The sequence below is a fragment of the Dendrobates tinctorius genome, unplaced genomic scaffold (genome assembly GCF_039654945.1).
Source record: "Dendrobates tinctorius isolate UK_male_01 unplaced genomic scaffold, ASM3965494v1 ptg000596c, whole genome shotgun sequence".
NCBI classification, from domain to species: domain Eukaryota; kingdom Metazoa; phylum Chordata; class Amphibia; order Anura; family Dendrobatidae; genus Dendrobates; species Dendrobates tinctorius.
In genome coordinates this window covers 81,234-95,756 of record NW_027362252.1, presented here as the reverse complement: position 1 = coordinate 95,756, position 14,523 = coordinate 81,234, and the positions used below count along the sequence as shown (strand labels likewise).

Below are 14,523 nucleotides of genomic sequence, written 5' to 3'. Positions count from 1 at the left end.
TCATGGGTGACTTCAACATCCCCACTGATACCCTTCAGTCAGCAGACTCCAAACTCCTGTCCCTTACTTCATCCTTTGGACTTACCCAGTGGTCCTCCTCAGCCACCCACACAGACGGACACACATTAGACCTGGTCTTCACCCGCCTCTGCTCTTTTTCTAACTTCACCACCTCCCCTCTCCCTCTATCCAACCAACCACCATCTACTCACTTTCTCATCCCTGTCCTCCTCTCCTGGCACCCATGTTCAGCAACATGTGTACCCCCGCAGAAACCTCGCACACCTAGACACCGACACGCTCTCTGACTCTATTCTACCACTGGCATCCATATCCTCACTCCAAGACACATACAGTGCCACTTTCGCATCAGCTCTTGACACGGTCGCCCCTCTCGTTTATGGCAGAACGCGAAGTATCAACAGACAACTCTGGCACAAGAACACCACTAAAAAGCTCCAGCAAGTGTCCAGGATTGCAGAGCGGCGCTGGAAGAAAACAAATTCGCAAGACGACTTCACCGCATTCAAACAGTCAACACTCGCTATCAAATCTGCGCTCACCTCTGCTAAACAAGCCTACTTCACAACCCTCGTATCTTCCCTATCTTACAACCCCAAACAGTTATTCAAAACTTTTAACTCCCTCCCCCCCACCACCACTGCCCCCTCCAACCTCCCTCATCTTTGCTGAGGACTTTGCCACACACTTCAAAAATAAGATCGACCAAACAAGGCAAGTCTTCATCATTAAACCACCACAACCCCTTTGTATACCAGACCAATGCCCAAACCCCATAACCGCACTCTCCAACATCACTGAAGGGGAGCTTAATTGTCTCTTCTCCAAATCGCACCTCACAACCAGTGCACTCGACCCCATCCCATCCCATCTCCTCCCCAACCTCACCACCACACTTATCCCATCCCTAACCCACCTCTTTAACTTATCACTAACGTTCGGTACCTTCCCTTCTGCTTTCAAACATGCCACAATCACGCCTATCCTTAAAACGCCAACCCTCGACCCAACCGCTAAGTCCAGCTACCGCCCAATATCGTTGCTCCCATTCGTTTGCAAACTTCTGGAGCAGCACGTCCACGCTGAACTTTCCTCCGACCTATCATCTAACTTGCTCTTTGACAATCTACAATCTGATTTCTGCCCCCATCACTCCACTGAGACAGCCCTGACCAAAATTACTAACGACCTACTTACAGCCAAATCAAATGGACAATACTCTATACTCCTGCTTCTAGACCTGTCCTCTGCATTTGACACAGTTGACCACTGCCTCCTACTACAGATCCTCTCCTCCTTTGGCATCAAAGACCTTGCCCTATCCTAGATATCCTCATACCTTTCCAACCGCACATTCAGCATCTCCCACTCCCACACCACCTCCTTATCCCACCCTCTCTCTGTTGGAGTCCCCCAAGGCTCTGTTTTAGGACCCCTACTCTTCTCAATCTATACACTTGGTCTGGGGCAACTCATAAAGTCCCACGGATTCCAGTACCACCTTTATGCTGATGACACTCAGATCTACCTCTCTGGCCCAGACATCACCTATCTGCTGTCCAGAATCCCAGAACGTCTATCAGCCACATCCTCCTTCTTCTACTCTCGCTTTCTCAAGCTCAATGTGGACAAATCTGAACTCATACTCTGTCCTCCATCTCACAGATTTTCCTTACCCGACCTAGCTATAATAATTAATGACATTTTGCTTTCTACAGTACCGGAAGCCCGCCTCATCGGAGTTTCCTTTGACTCTGCCCTGTCCTTCAAACTGCACATCCAAGCTCTTTCTACCTCCTGTCGCCTCCAGCTCAAAAATATTTCCAGAATCCATCCATTCCTCAACCCTCAATCTACTATAATGCTTGTGCATGCCCTCATCATCTCCCGCCTCGACTACTGCAACATCCTTTTCTGCGGTCTCCCTGCTCACACCCTCGCACCTCTCCAGTTCATCCTTAACTCTGCTGCCTGACTAATTCATCTTTCTCCTCGCTACTCCTCCGCTTCTCCCCTCTGCAAATCTCTTCACTGGCTCCCATTTAGCGTATCCAGTTCAAATTACTAATACTGACCTACAAGGCCATCTATGACCTGTCTCCCCCATATGTCTCTGAACTAATCTCCTGATACCTTCCCTCACGTAATCTCCGGTCCTCCCAAGACCTCCTTCTCTCCTCCACACTTATTCGCTCCTCACCCAACCACCTCCAAGACTTCTCCCGAATTGCCCGTATCCTCTGGAATTCTTTTCCCCAACAAGTCCGACTATCAACCACATTTGGATCCTTCAGACGGAACCTGAAAACTCAACTCTTCAAGAAAGCCTACAGTCTGCAATGACCCCGCTACCTCCTTCTCTCTCACCACTACCGGAGATATCACCTCAACCAACACCGGAACTACTGAAACCCACCAACCTACTGTCTCCTTCCCCACCATCCTGTAGCATGTAAACCCGAAAGGGCAGGGTCCTCTTCCCTCTGTATCAGTCTGTCATTGTTAGTTTGTTTCCTGTACAGTTGTAGCCAAAGGTATTGACACCTCTGCAATTCTGTCAGATAATACTCAGTTTCTTCCTGAAAATGATTGCAAACACAAATTCTTTGGTATTATTATCTTCATTTAATTTGTCTGTCTTAAATGAAAAAACACAAAAGAGAATGAAGCAAAAAGCAAAACATTGATCATTTCACACAAAACTCCAAAAATGGGCCAGACAAAAGTATTGGCACCCTCAGTCTAATACTTGGTTGCACAACCTTTAGCCAAAATAACTGCGACCAACCGCTTCCGGTAACCATCAATGAGTTTCTTACAATGCTCTGCTGGAATTTTAGACCATTCTTCTTTGGCACACTGCTCCAGGTCCCTGATATTTGAAGGGTGCCTTCTCCAAACTGCCATCTTTAGATCTCTCCACAGGTGTTCTATGGGATTCAGGTCTGGACTCATTGCTGGCCACCTTAGAAGTCTCCAGTGTTTTCTCTCAAACCATTTTCTAGTACTTTTTGAAGTGTGTTTTGGGTCATTGTCCTGCTGGAAGACCCATGACCTAAGAGGGAGACCCAGCTTTCTCACACTACATTATGCTGCAAAATTTGTTGGTAGTCTTCAGACATCATAATGCCATGCACACGGTCAAGCAGTCCAGTGCCAGAGGCAGCAAAGCAACCGCAAAACATCAGGGAACCTCCGCCATGTTTGACTGTAGGGAAGGTGTTCTTTTCTTTGAATGCCTCTTTTTTTCTCCTGTAAACTCTATGTTGATGCCTTTGCCCAAAAAGCTCTACTTTTGTCTCATCTGACCAGAGAACATTCTTCCAAAACGTTTTAGGCTTTTTCAGGTAAGTTTTGGCAAACTCCAGCCTGGCTTTTTTATGTCTCGGGGTAAAAAGTGGGGTCTTCCTGGGTCTCCTACCATACAGTCCCTTTTCATTCAGACGCCGAAGGATAGTACGGGTTGACACTGTTTTACCCTCAGACTGCAGGGCAGCTTGAACTTGTTTGGATGTTAGTCGAGGTACTTTATCCAACATCCGCACAATCTTGCGTTGAAATCTCTTGTCAATTTTTCTTTTCCGTCCAAATCTAGGGAGGTTAGCCACAGTGCCATGGGCTTTAAACTTCTTGATGACACTGCGTACGGTAGACACAGGAACATTCAGGTCTTTGGAGATGGACTTGTAGTCTTGAGATTGCTCATGCTTCCTCACAATTTGGTTTCTCAAGTCCTCAGACAGTTCTTTGGTCTTCTTTCTTTTCTCTATGCTCAATGTGGTACACACAAGGACACAGGACAGAGGTTGAGTCAACTTTAATCCATGTCAACTGGCTGCAAGTGTGATTTAGTTATTGCCAACACATGTTAGGTGTTACAGGTGCTGTTAATTACACAAATTAGAGAAGCATCACATGATTTTTCGAACAGTGCCAATACTTTTGTCCACCCTCTTTTTTATGTTTGGTGTGGAATTATATCCAATTTGGCTTTAGGACAATTCTTTTTGTGTTTTTTCATTTAAGACAAATTAAATGAAGATAATAATACCAAAGAATTTGTGTTTGCAATCATTTTCCGGAAGAAACTGAGTATTATCTGACAGAATTGCAGGGGTGTCAATACTTTTGGCCACAACTGTAAGTGATATCTGTAATTTGCATGTAACCCTTTCTAATGTACAGCACCATGGAATCAATGGTGCTATATAAATAAATAATAATAATCAATATGCACAAAATAATCTGACTGTAAAGCTGATTTAATGACCAATTCTTCACTGTTTTTTGTTCTAAGAAAGGCATGATAATAAGTGGCATTTGTACTTACTGTAAATAATCAGCTAAGTGTGTCATGGACTTGAAATAAATGTGTCATGCTTCAGTATCATTTATATATTAATAACAGTCCTCTTCCTCACACACAGGTGCTGTGGCCCTTTCTAGACGTAGTCCTGTAGCCTCCTGGTTGTGTGCCATGCTCTACTGCTTTGGCAGCTACATTCTTGCAGATGTTTTGCTTGGAGATTCTCCTATAGATTACTTCAGTAACAATGCCAATATACTTTTAGCTTCTGCTGTCTGGTAAGTATTTCTGTGCTACAGAATATGCTTCTGTATCTGAGTAATATCAATGATAGAAAAAGAAAACAAATTCAATGAATATACTGTACATGAGTATGACTTCTTAAGTAAAGTGTCAGGTAAATGTAGAAATCACAGGAACGTGGGATGCAGTGACGGACAGGAGGCAGAGCAAGGATTTAGGCTACTTTCACACTTGCGTTTTTTGCGCTGTGTGCGCAGTGCAAATGCACATAAAAAACGCATCATGCATTTTTAATGCGTTTTCTTGTTTTTTTGTGCATGGTTTTTGCCTAAAAATGCATGTGTTTTTAAACGCTGTCGTGCGCATGAACATGCGCATGTCAGCGCTTCCATAGACTTTAATGTGTTTTTGGGTGAATTCCGTGCGCATTGTGTGCGCATGCATTTTTTGAGACAGGTCGGATGCACAAAAAAATGCAACAGGTTGCATTTTGTGCGCCTGGGCGCACACTACAAAAAACGCTTGGGCATACAAACGCATGACAATGTGCACCCATGTTAAATATAGGAAAAAAATGCATGTGCATGTTAGCGCAAAAACGCAGCGCAAAAAAACGCAAGTGTGAAACCAGCCTAACAGGTTTATTTACAGGGGAATACTCCACACAGGGAGGTAAAGGGTCAAACAGTATAAATGGCAAAATGAAGTACAACGGTTCAAATAACGACAGTTCAGTAGCAAGCATATCAGGAAGTCCTAACACTGCAGCTCCTGCTGCGAAATCAATAGAGCCGGCAATGGCGGGTGCAGCGTTTTCTCCAGGATGGTACTGTAATTGTTGGTCCGTCTTCCGGCGGCAGTAGTCGGTCTCTGGTACCTTCCACTGCCCCTAGTCCATATACTGATGTGGCTAACAAAGGCACGGGCCACAGTCCTGTACGAGCCCAACATGACTCCTTTACTATCTTATCTGGTGAAGTTAGGTCACAAGGGTCAAGGCAACTAACAGCTGGCAATGTCAGGGTGCAAGTGTCAGTCTCATATGCGGTCCTTCTTGGGCAGCGCATGTGCAGTACTCACAGTCACATAGTGTACGGCACCTGGTTCTCTGGACACACACTGCACGTCCTGCTTTCCCTGGTCCCCCCTCTTGACGGCGTACATTGGCAGACGTTGGTCTGCGTGCCGCTGGTACTCCCAGGACAAAGCACTCCTCTCTTTGGTTGCTACAACACCCGGCTCGGCTTTGCTCTGCTGGCACGGCTCTGTTCTGCTGGCATGGCTCTCTCTGCAGGCAACCAGGGCTCCTTTTATATGGCCCGTCACCACACTGGTACCCTCTGGTGGGGGAAGCAGGGCGCACCACTCACCGCTCTGCACTGCACTCCGCTGATGCCAGACTCCCCTGCTTTATGCTCATATTTTTCCGACACTGAGCACCTTTTTCAGGTTCTCCCCACCCTCCTGGGTTCAGAGGTTGGTCCGGCTCACTCAGGCTTCCCCCCAGGAACAGAGGATGCTGCCCTTTTAGCTCTGGACCCGGAACGCAGGTATCCGCAATCTCATCAACCTCCTTACATAAACATCATGCCATATTTATGCATCCGTGTGTCATGGTCCGAACATGGAATGTTATCCACGAACAGGCCACGGATCCTGACCGAAACTTGACAGCCTCGAGTCATAGACATACATTAGGCTTTCGAGTTCAGGTCAGAAGTGTTAGGCATCGGATTCCTGACACTGCACAGCGGGAATCCAGAGCCAGACATCCAGCGGTCTCCCATTCTCCTCCGACCGCTCTGGGTGCTACTCAGCAATCACGGCAAGCCAGGCGTGCTGCTCAGACTTGCTCTGACAGCCTGGATGTTGCTGCCACCTCTGGTGCAGCAATGGTAGCACAACCTGTTCTGCAGGGAACCGCTCCAGAGGCTAAGTCCTCATGCTGTGCTACTGGGCATGGCCGCAAAGTGACCTCTCACTGGAGAGCAGGGGTCACATGCTCAGGTCCTGCATCGGATCTGATTGGTCATTTCCAGGGTCCTGGAAGGTCCCGGAAGCGCATGGCTATAAAAAGCCCGCATGGCGGCTCGGCCATGCGCTAGTGTAGCATATTATGCTGTGTGTGTATGGTGATGGATGCATGGACTGGTGACTGACTTATTATGAAACCCCTTCCCTCTGGTAATATGAATGGTGACAGAGTGTTGGTTAGTCAGCTCCAGATTGTGGCAAGCTACACGCCACTGAGCCTCCTGCACTGCCCACTAGCGTCCGACGGTGCTCGGTCTTCCGGCGCCGTTGTTCAGTGGCTTTAGTTATTGCCGCGCTGCGGTAGCAGTGTCCCTTGGCGGTTGCGGCTGCAACGCCACCCGCTGAGCTTCCTGTGAAGCTAACAGGGCCAGCATCTTTATATTTATTACTGCCACGCGACTCTGTGTCTGAACAGAGCCGCTCTTAGCGTTCGGGTGACGTTAACCCGAGCGCAGTACTTCACCTTCTGGTGCATCTGCCATTGTCCAGCAGCGGTCTTACCATCTACCGCACGGTGGACCCCGGGCGGCGAGCTCACCTTCTATTATTTATATCTGGTGCGTTCCGCCGACCCTAACAAGAAGACTAGCCGACAGACCATGTGTAAAGCAGGTAAAAGGATGCAGAAACACAAAGGTGCAGAACAAGGGTTAACAAGGGTATGGTTTACACAAAAAGGGGTTCTTCTCGCAGGGAGCCAACAAGGGGTTAAACAACATTAACAGTGTAAGGGTTATTTTCACTGAACAATTTTTTTATCATGTTCAACTTATGGTGACTCCGCTGTCCTTTACATGCTTGCAGTCCGATAGGTAATGGGATGAGGGCGGTGCTGTGTCTTCAGGCTTCCCCACCCAATACACTGGGCCGCTTCTGGTGGCAGCGGGCGGTCACTGGTTTTGCCCGCTGAGCCCCTAGTCCTTTGAACTGCAGAGCCGAAGAGTGAAGCTCTACACAAATCTCTACTCTGTATGTGCTTTCCTGTGCACCCGCCAATACCTGGATGCCCGCACTGCAATGCTTCACTTGGTGCCCGACTCTCAGCACACCCGCTGGTACCTTGATAGCTGCACTGCAACGCTCTGCCCGATGCGCATCTCCCTGCACGCCTGCTGGTACTTGTGAGTCTTTACTGTGCCCATCCTGGATCTGTGCTCTGCAGCCAGGAGTCTTTCCCCACACACTCCCGCTCGGCGTGCTCTGACCTGCACGCTCCCTGGGTCCTCACTGCACCCAACCCTAATCACTGCCACGCGGACTATTTCTGCTCATGGTGCAGTGCAGGTCCTCTCTCACTCAGCGGGAAGCCCTCTCTTTTCCAGCACAATCCTACTTATACTCCCCTGACTCACCACACCCCCTCTCTGCAGGTTGTGGGTCTCCACCCTCCTCAATTTTCTTCCCCCCTGCAACAGGAGGTTCGGCCCCAACAGTTCTGGACCCGGTCTTCAGCAGCAATTGCAGCCTGGTTCTCTCATCCTTTGCAGTTTCTCCTGGATTTCCTCCTGAACTGTTACTGTACACTCTCACTGACTCTCTTATATGCAGCTTCTATACAGCACTGCATGAGGGAGACACTGCATTATCTCTACAATGCACACTTGATGGTGTGATCACCAAACCTTTTTACATGCAACCTCCCTCTATTCTAGTGTTTTTATTCTGATGTTCTCTGTTAGGGCAGGTGAAAACGACCATTTTCTCCACATCCAAGAAAATCAGTCTGTGATCAGAGTTTGATCAGAGTTTCATTAGAATGTGATCCAATTCTGTCAGAGACGGAGAGAAAAAAAAAGTTACTCTACCTTCTCTATCACGCCGCACTCGTTTGCAATCCAAGATAGATTTTTTTCCACTGACCCATAGAGTCACATGGGTGGGTGACATCTGATTCTCAGAGGCAAACCGCACATGCTTTGCTTGTTTTTCTTCGGACCACTTGCTCCCAGAAAAAAATAGGACATTTGCACAGCTCCATAGAATAACATTGGGATGATGTTACACCGCTCCGCCATACTCACCCAACCTCTGCTCCCATGCCGCAGTCGGCCTCCGCTCTCACACCGCAGCCTCTCTCCATCCTACGGCCGCGGCGGTCACCTGAGACGGGCCCACGACCGATGCCTTCCCTGCATGCTATGCGCATGCGCCATAGGCCGCGGCCGCGCCTCCTTCCTGCTTCTTATGATCCGGCTGTGCCCTGACCCGGAAGCACCTTTGGACCAATGGCTGACCAGATGGGGCCATATCAGGCCGCTTCCCCCTGAGGGAGGCACCTGATCGTTGTGTTTCCTAGCACTCTGGCCTTGCTTCATCGTGTGCTCTCTGCTCCTGCAGTTCCGTTCTCGGCTGCTCCCCACAGCAGCCTCTCAGTTCTGCTACCTGTGTTCCTTGTTCTCGTCCGCAGTCCAGCCTCCAGTGTTCCTGCTGTCCTGCTCCAGTCCTGCCTCCAGTGTTCCTGCCATCCTACTCCAGTCCTGTCTCCAGTGTTCCTGCCGTCCTACTCCAGTCCTGTCTCCAGTGTTCCTGCGGTCCTACTCCAGTCCTGTCTCCAGTGTTCCTGTCGTCCTACTCCAGTCCTGCCTCCAGTGCTCCTGCTGTCCTGCTCCAGTCCATCTTCCAGTGTTCCTGCTGTCCTACTCCAGTCCTGCCTTCAGAGTCCTTGCTGTCCTACTCCAGTCCAGTCTCCAGTGTTCCTACTCCTGTCATTCCTACTCGTTCCAGTCTTCTGTCTCTCTTCATTCCAGCCTCCTGGTTCCAGTCTTGTTCTGTTATTCTTTACTCCAGTCTCAGTCTTACTCCGGTCCATCCTGAGCCGCCCCTCTCGGTACCGACTACCGTGGTACTCGAAACCCTGGGCCTGCACCTAACGGTCCCTGTATAGGGGTTGGTTCCATCTGGCAGCTCGCCTGGGGTCCATCGATGCCACGGTCCAGAGGGTCCACTCCCGGAGGTTCCTTCTCCAGACTACCCATGCTAACAGATGAGTGCTATGCATTAAACCATGGATAGCACTCGTCTGAGTTATACGGTCGTCTGTATGAGCATATGTAGGTAGGTGAGCCGACTGGGGGGTGGTCCTCTTTCCGCCGCAAACAGACTGAGACAGAGACTGATGTGCGTCCAACAGGTTCTCTTTATTGGCCGTACCTTTGACGACTGCAGCACCACACAGCAGCTGCATGACAAACTCCGCACACAGGCCCGGGTACCTTTCACTTTCTTCCTTTTCCTGTTTGACGTCCCTTGAGGCTCTTTCACTGTGGCTGCCCTAAGCCTACCACCACAGTGTTTCACTTGTCTGAGTCCATCCATTTGTGGTACCCCAGGCTGTCTCTGTTCTGCGGCTCCTCCTGTCAGGGCCACCCCCTGACTGTCTTCCTCCTGTCAGGGCCACCCCCTGACTGTCTTCCTCCTCAGTCCCTGCTGGAGCTTATCCTCTGTCCAACTCCTCCCTCCGCCTCTTCTTCCTCTAAGCTCCTCTCCCTGGACTGACTGTTCTGGAACTCTCTGCAACTATTTATTCCCCTCCCTGGGAATACCCCCTCTAGAGCTCCTGTAAATCTGCCCCCCATGACTTTGCGGTTTCGTAGCCTTAAGCTGCTGTTAAGCCCTGTCCTCACTGCTCCCTGCTCCTATCTTGTGGCCAAACTGCAGTACTACACCTTCTTCTGTTTCTGCTGTCGTTGGTCTCCCCATAGTGGCCAGACCCAGTACTCCACCATCCCTCACAATCTCCAGCTGTCCCCCACCTATATATACAGCAGTCCATGTCCAGCACATTGTACAGTAACCCTCCTGCTGCAGACAAGTCCATAGGTCGGTCCACTTCCCCTACACATACACGTCGGACGATTGCTATCTGATGTTTTATATAATTGATCCGATTCCCTTGCACGAGAGAATCTACACTCATGTAACCCCCGGCCTTAGGGCTCATACTTACTTGCGAGAGACTCGCATGATTCTCGTGCGAGTCTCTCGCATGAAAATCTGGCACTGCCGCCGGCACTCGCACCGGAGCGTGCGGCTACATATATTTCTACAGTGCCGGCGGCAGTGCCAGGTTTTCATGCGAGAGACACGCACGAGAATCGTGCGAGTCTCTCGCAAGTGAGTATGAGCCCTTACTCAGAATTTGTGATTCTAAACTTATGGGTTCATTAATTAATAGACCAATTAATAGACCAATTAGGGTATATTCAAACATGCCTATTTGTTGCAGACATTTTTGCAACTACAAATACGTTCCATTCACCTCAATAGGACTATTTTTGCAACAACCATATTGATTTCCGCAAATCCCAGGAATTTCAGCAAACCAACTCTATTGTGTGTGAATATAGCCTTATCCTCCTGCCATACTATTACAGTGTGGCATGGGCGCCAGAGCTCATTCTGTGCCATGGACAGCTGTATATCAATAGTGACTGCAGCATTTAGGTGGTTAACAGAGGGTTGGTTCTCCCTCTGTCACCCTATTGACCCCACAACCCTCTTGGAAAATGTACTTGTGGTGCTGATGGGTTTCGGCATCATCTGGAATTGCTGTTTTTGTTCATCCTGCCTTGCAAGAAGCTAAATAAAAAGTAATCAACATATGATTACGTTTTACAAAATAGTACTAATAAAAATGACAGTTCGTCCTACAACAAAACAAGCAATCAAATCGCTTTGTTTAAAGAATTTAAAAACTTATGGTTGTCAGAGTATGGTGATAAAAAAGCTAGTTTATGTAAACAATTTTTATTTTTCTAAAAATAGTCAATTATAGATAATTCATATAAAATTGGTTTCATAGTTGTTTTACTGAGATCCTGAACAAAAATATCAAATAGAAAAAGATAAGAATGGCACATGCATTCTTGAATAAAATCTTCAAGCTTTATTAAGTATCCATTACATAAAAAACAAAGACTGGTGAATGCATGAGCACTGTGACACGTTTCTGGCACACAGTGTACCCTTAGTCATAGAGTAATGCCAGAAGGACATGGACACAAATATATAAAAGCACACCATTGCCAGAACAGGTAAAACCAACTAATAAATCATCTGAATCATTAAATTGGATACTAAGAATGGTTGGAACAATAGGAAGGACACAATGTTTATTTATTGATGGCTTCAAATGTTTCTACATTTTCCATTCTTCTGTATTCATTATTTTTTTTGTAATTTTGAATATATATATATATATATATATATAAGTATTTTTATTTGCATGATTAGGTAGTTGTGCCTGTTCTGGCAATGGTGTGTTTTTATATATTTGTGTCCACACCCTTCTGGCATTACTCTGTGACGAAGGGTGCATTGTGCTCCAGAAACGTGTCAGAGTGACTATGCTTTTAGGCTATGTGCACATGGTGCAGAATCACCTGCGGGTTTTTCCGCGCGGAACCGCAGGTAAAACCGCAGGTAAAGTGTCCTGCGGTTTGGTCTGCGGTTTTGCCCTGCGGTTTCACACCTCTGCTATGTTAAAGGTGTGAAACCGCTGCAGAAACCGCCCAAAAAATTGACATGCTGCGGTTTGTAAACCGCAGCAAAACCGTGCGGAAAAAAACGCACCGTGAGCACAGCGTTTTTGAAAACCCATAGGGTTTCATTGTACTGTACTTGGTCTGCGGAACTGCTGCGTTTCTGCAGGGCCAAAACCGCTGCGGAAACGCAGCAGAATCCGCAACGTGTGCACATAGCCTTAGTCTTTGTTTTTTATGTAATTCATACTTACTGTAATAAAGCTTGAAGATTTTGTGCCATCCTTACCTTTTTCTATTTGATGCTTTTCTTTGAGTGACATGTGACAAAATAAAACAGAGGTCATTCATTTAATAGTACGATGAGCGATACACTCATTTCTTTATCTGCAGAACAAATATAGCTTTTTATTTATATCACCCAAAAAAACAAATTCTGAAAACTTTCTGAAAATTGCATTGTTTGCCATTTTCCTAAGAAAGGAGTTGGTAGTGGTCAGATCCCTGGGAACCTCACAAATACTGAGAACATGGCTGTGAAATGCCCATTCTCAGTGGGACTGCAAAAGATAGCCAAGCACAGCTCTGAGCTATTCCCCACAGTCTGATAGAGAATGGGACATGATCAGGCTCCATGCCATTTTAACTGGACATCTCAGAGCTCTTGAGATTGGTGCAGATCCCTGGAGTCAGGTGCTCACAATCTGGATAGGTGATAACATTAATGGATGGAATAAACCTTCAAAGAGGTTGTCTATTCTTTGACAAATTAGGGTCAAAGGTGGAAATGCTGTAAAATATCTACATAAATATTGGTTTTTCCATAAAGCCTGGTTTTTCAATAAACAAACAGACAGGTAAATAACACATTTATTATTTTACTGCATTTCCTACCTTTTCCATAATTTTGTATAAGAACTTAGAACTCCTTCCATAAAAGTTATTGAATTAAATAGTTATAAATTTCATATGAAATTCACTTTTGTTTTTGAACAACCTCTTTATGACTCTCTGAAGACAGGAATGAAAAAAAAAGAAGAAGAAACAAAAAAAAACCCTGCCATGTCACAAAGGCAAAAATAGCGTAAACATAGAAGTGAGTCTGTCCCCGTATAGATAATGAAGCAGTGTTGTGGAAGTGGCTCTTTGATCCCTTTTGAAGGTACTTCAATGCCATTTGTGGTTGTTCAATTTACTTGGCAGTACATGGAGGTAGAAAGCAGGAACACTGTCTCTTTAAGTCTTCAGTTGGTTTATTATATAGCAGCATAAATCAACAAGAAGGGGAAAGAAAGCAAAGCCCTTCAGGCAAAAACAGGAAAACAACAAAGAAAACAAAATGCTGTAACAGAGTCCATACGTTTGCGGGTAACATCCTGCTCTGGAGCAACATAAGTTCAGTCTTTCCTCCTCAGGACACAAAGCCATTGGAGAATCGTCTCTCCAGTCTTGCTGAGCAAAGACTGCCTCTGGAGCCCAGCTATTTAAGCCCCAGACCATGTGACTCCCCCGTTTGACTGAACACGTGACTGTGACATTACACAGTTCCTGTCAGCACACGGCGGTGACTGCTCTGCAGGTGGAGACAAGGTGGACATCCTCCCACCCACTCTATGTGTGTCCACATAAAAGCTAGCCCATTTATGCAACTTAGCTAAATCTTCAAAACACTTAATGTGCTGGAAGAAAATACTCTGGATTTCACATCACTAATGCCATTAAGAGTAGTGACACATATCTCCCCTTCAGTACTTTACCAGTGACTTTGTCACACAGTGTAGAGAGTATCAGTAGAAACTCAAGTTTATTCACTAAAGAGAGTGAAGCAAGAAATACCATTGGTGGAGAACCCCTTTAAATGCTTCTCTGTTGTTATAATTGAAGAGCTCTTAATATTGATGTCTACAGTTATAAAATGACAGATTTTCTAATTTTTACAGGTACCTCATGTTTTTCTGCCCCCTGAATCTCTTCTACAAGTGTGTCAGCTTTTTACCAGTGAAACTTGTCTTTGTTGGTATGAAAGAAGTAGTCCGTGTACGCAAAATTGCCATTGGAATTCACCATGCCCATCACCACTACCACCATGGCTGGGTTGTCATGGTACTTATTGGATGGGTAAAAGGTAAGCATTCAAGTGTTAAAAAGGATAATCAGGGCTAGAGTCATAACAATTTTTACATATATATCTACTTTCTTAGATGTTATAAAGGTATGTGAGAACATTTTGAAAATGCGTTACTGGGGGTTTCCGGACCTATAGTAATAAGTTATAAAAAAAGGGCCCTACAGAGAACGCTACATCTCCTCATGAATGAAACTGTTAGGGCAGAGTGTCACACCTTGGACTTGCACTGATAATATTTTGGAAAGGTCTCTTTGATGCTTTTTATTTGATCCATGTTTTCATTAACATTAATGGTAAAAATAATGAAAAGT

At 46.4% G+C, this 14,523-nt stretch overlaps 1 protein-coding gene across 1 annotated transcript in view; it reads left to right on the top strand.

Annotated features, from left to right (window-relative positions):
- The window catches only part of LOC141078785 (trimeric intracellular cation channel type A), a 123,555-nt gene that overhangs the window by 68,722 nt on the left and 40,310 nt on the right, over positions 1-14,523 (top strand). The window contains exons 2-3 of the mRNA XM_073565223.1: positions 4,449-4,605; positions 14,025-14,209. Of these exons, the coding sequence (XP_073421324.1) occupies positions 4,449-4,605; positions 14,025-14,209 (342 nt within the window). The remainder of the gene's footprint in view (positions 1-4,448; positions 4,606-14,024; positions 14,210-14,523) is intronic.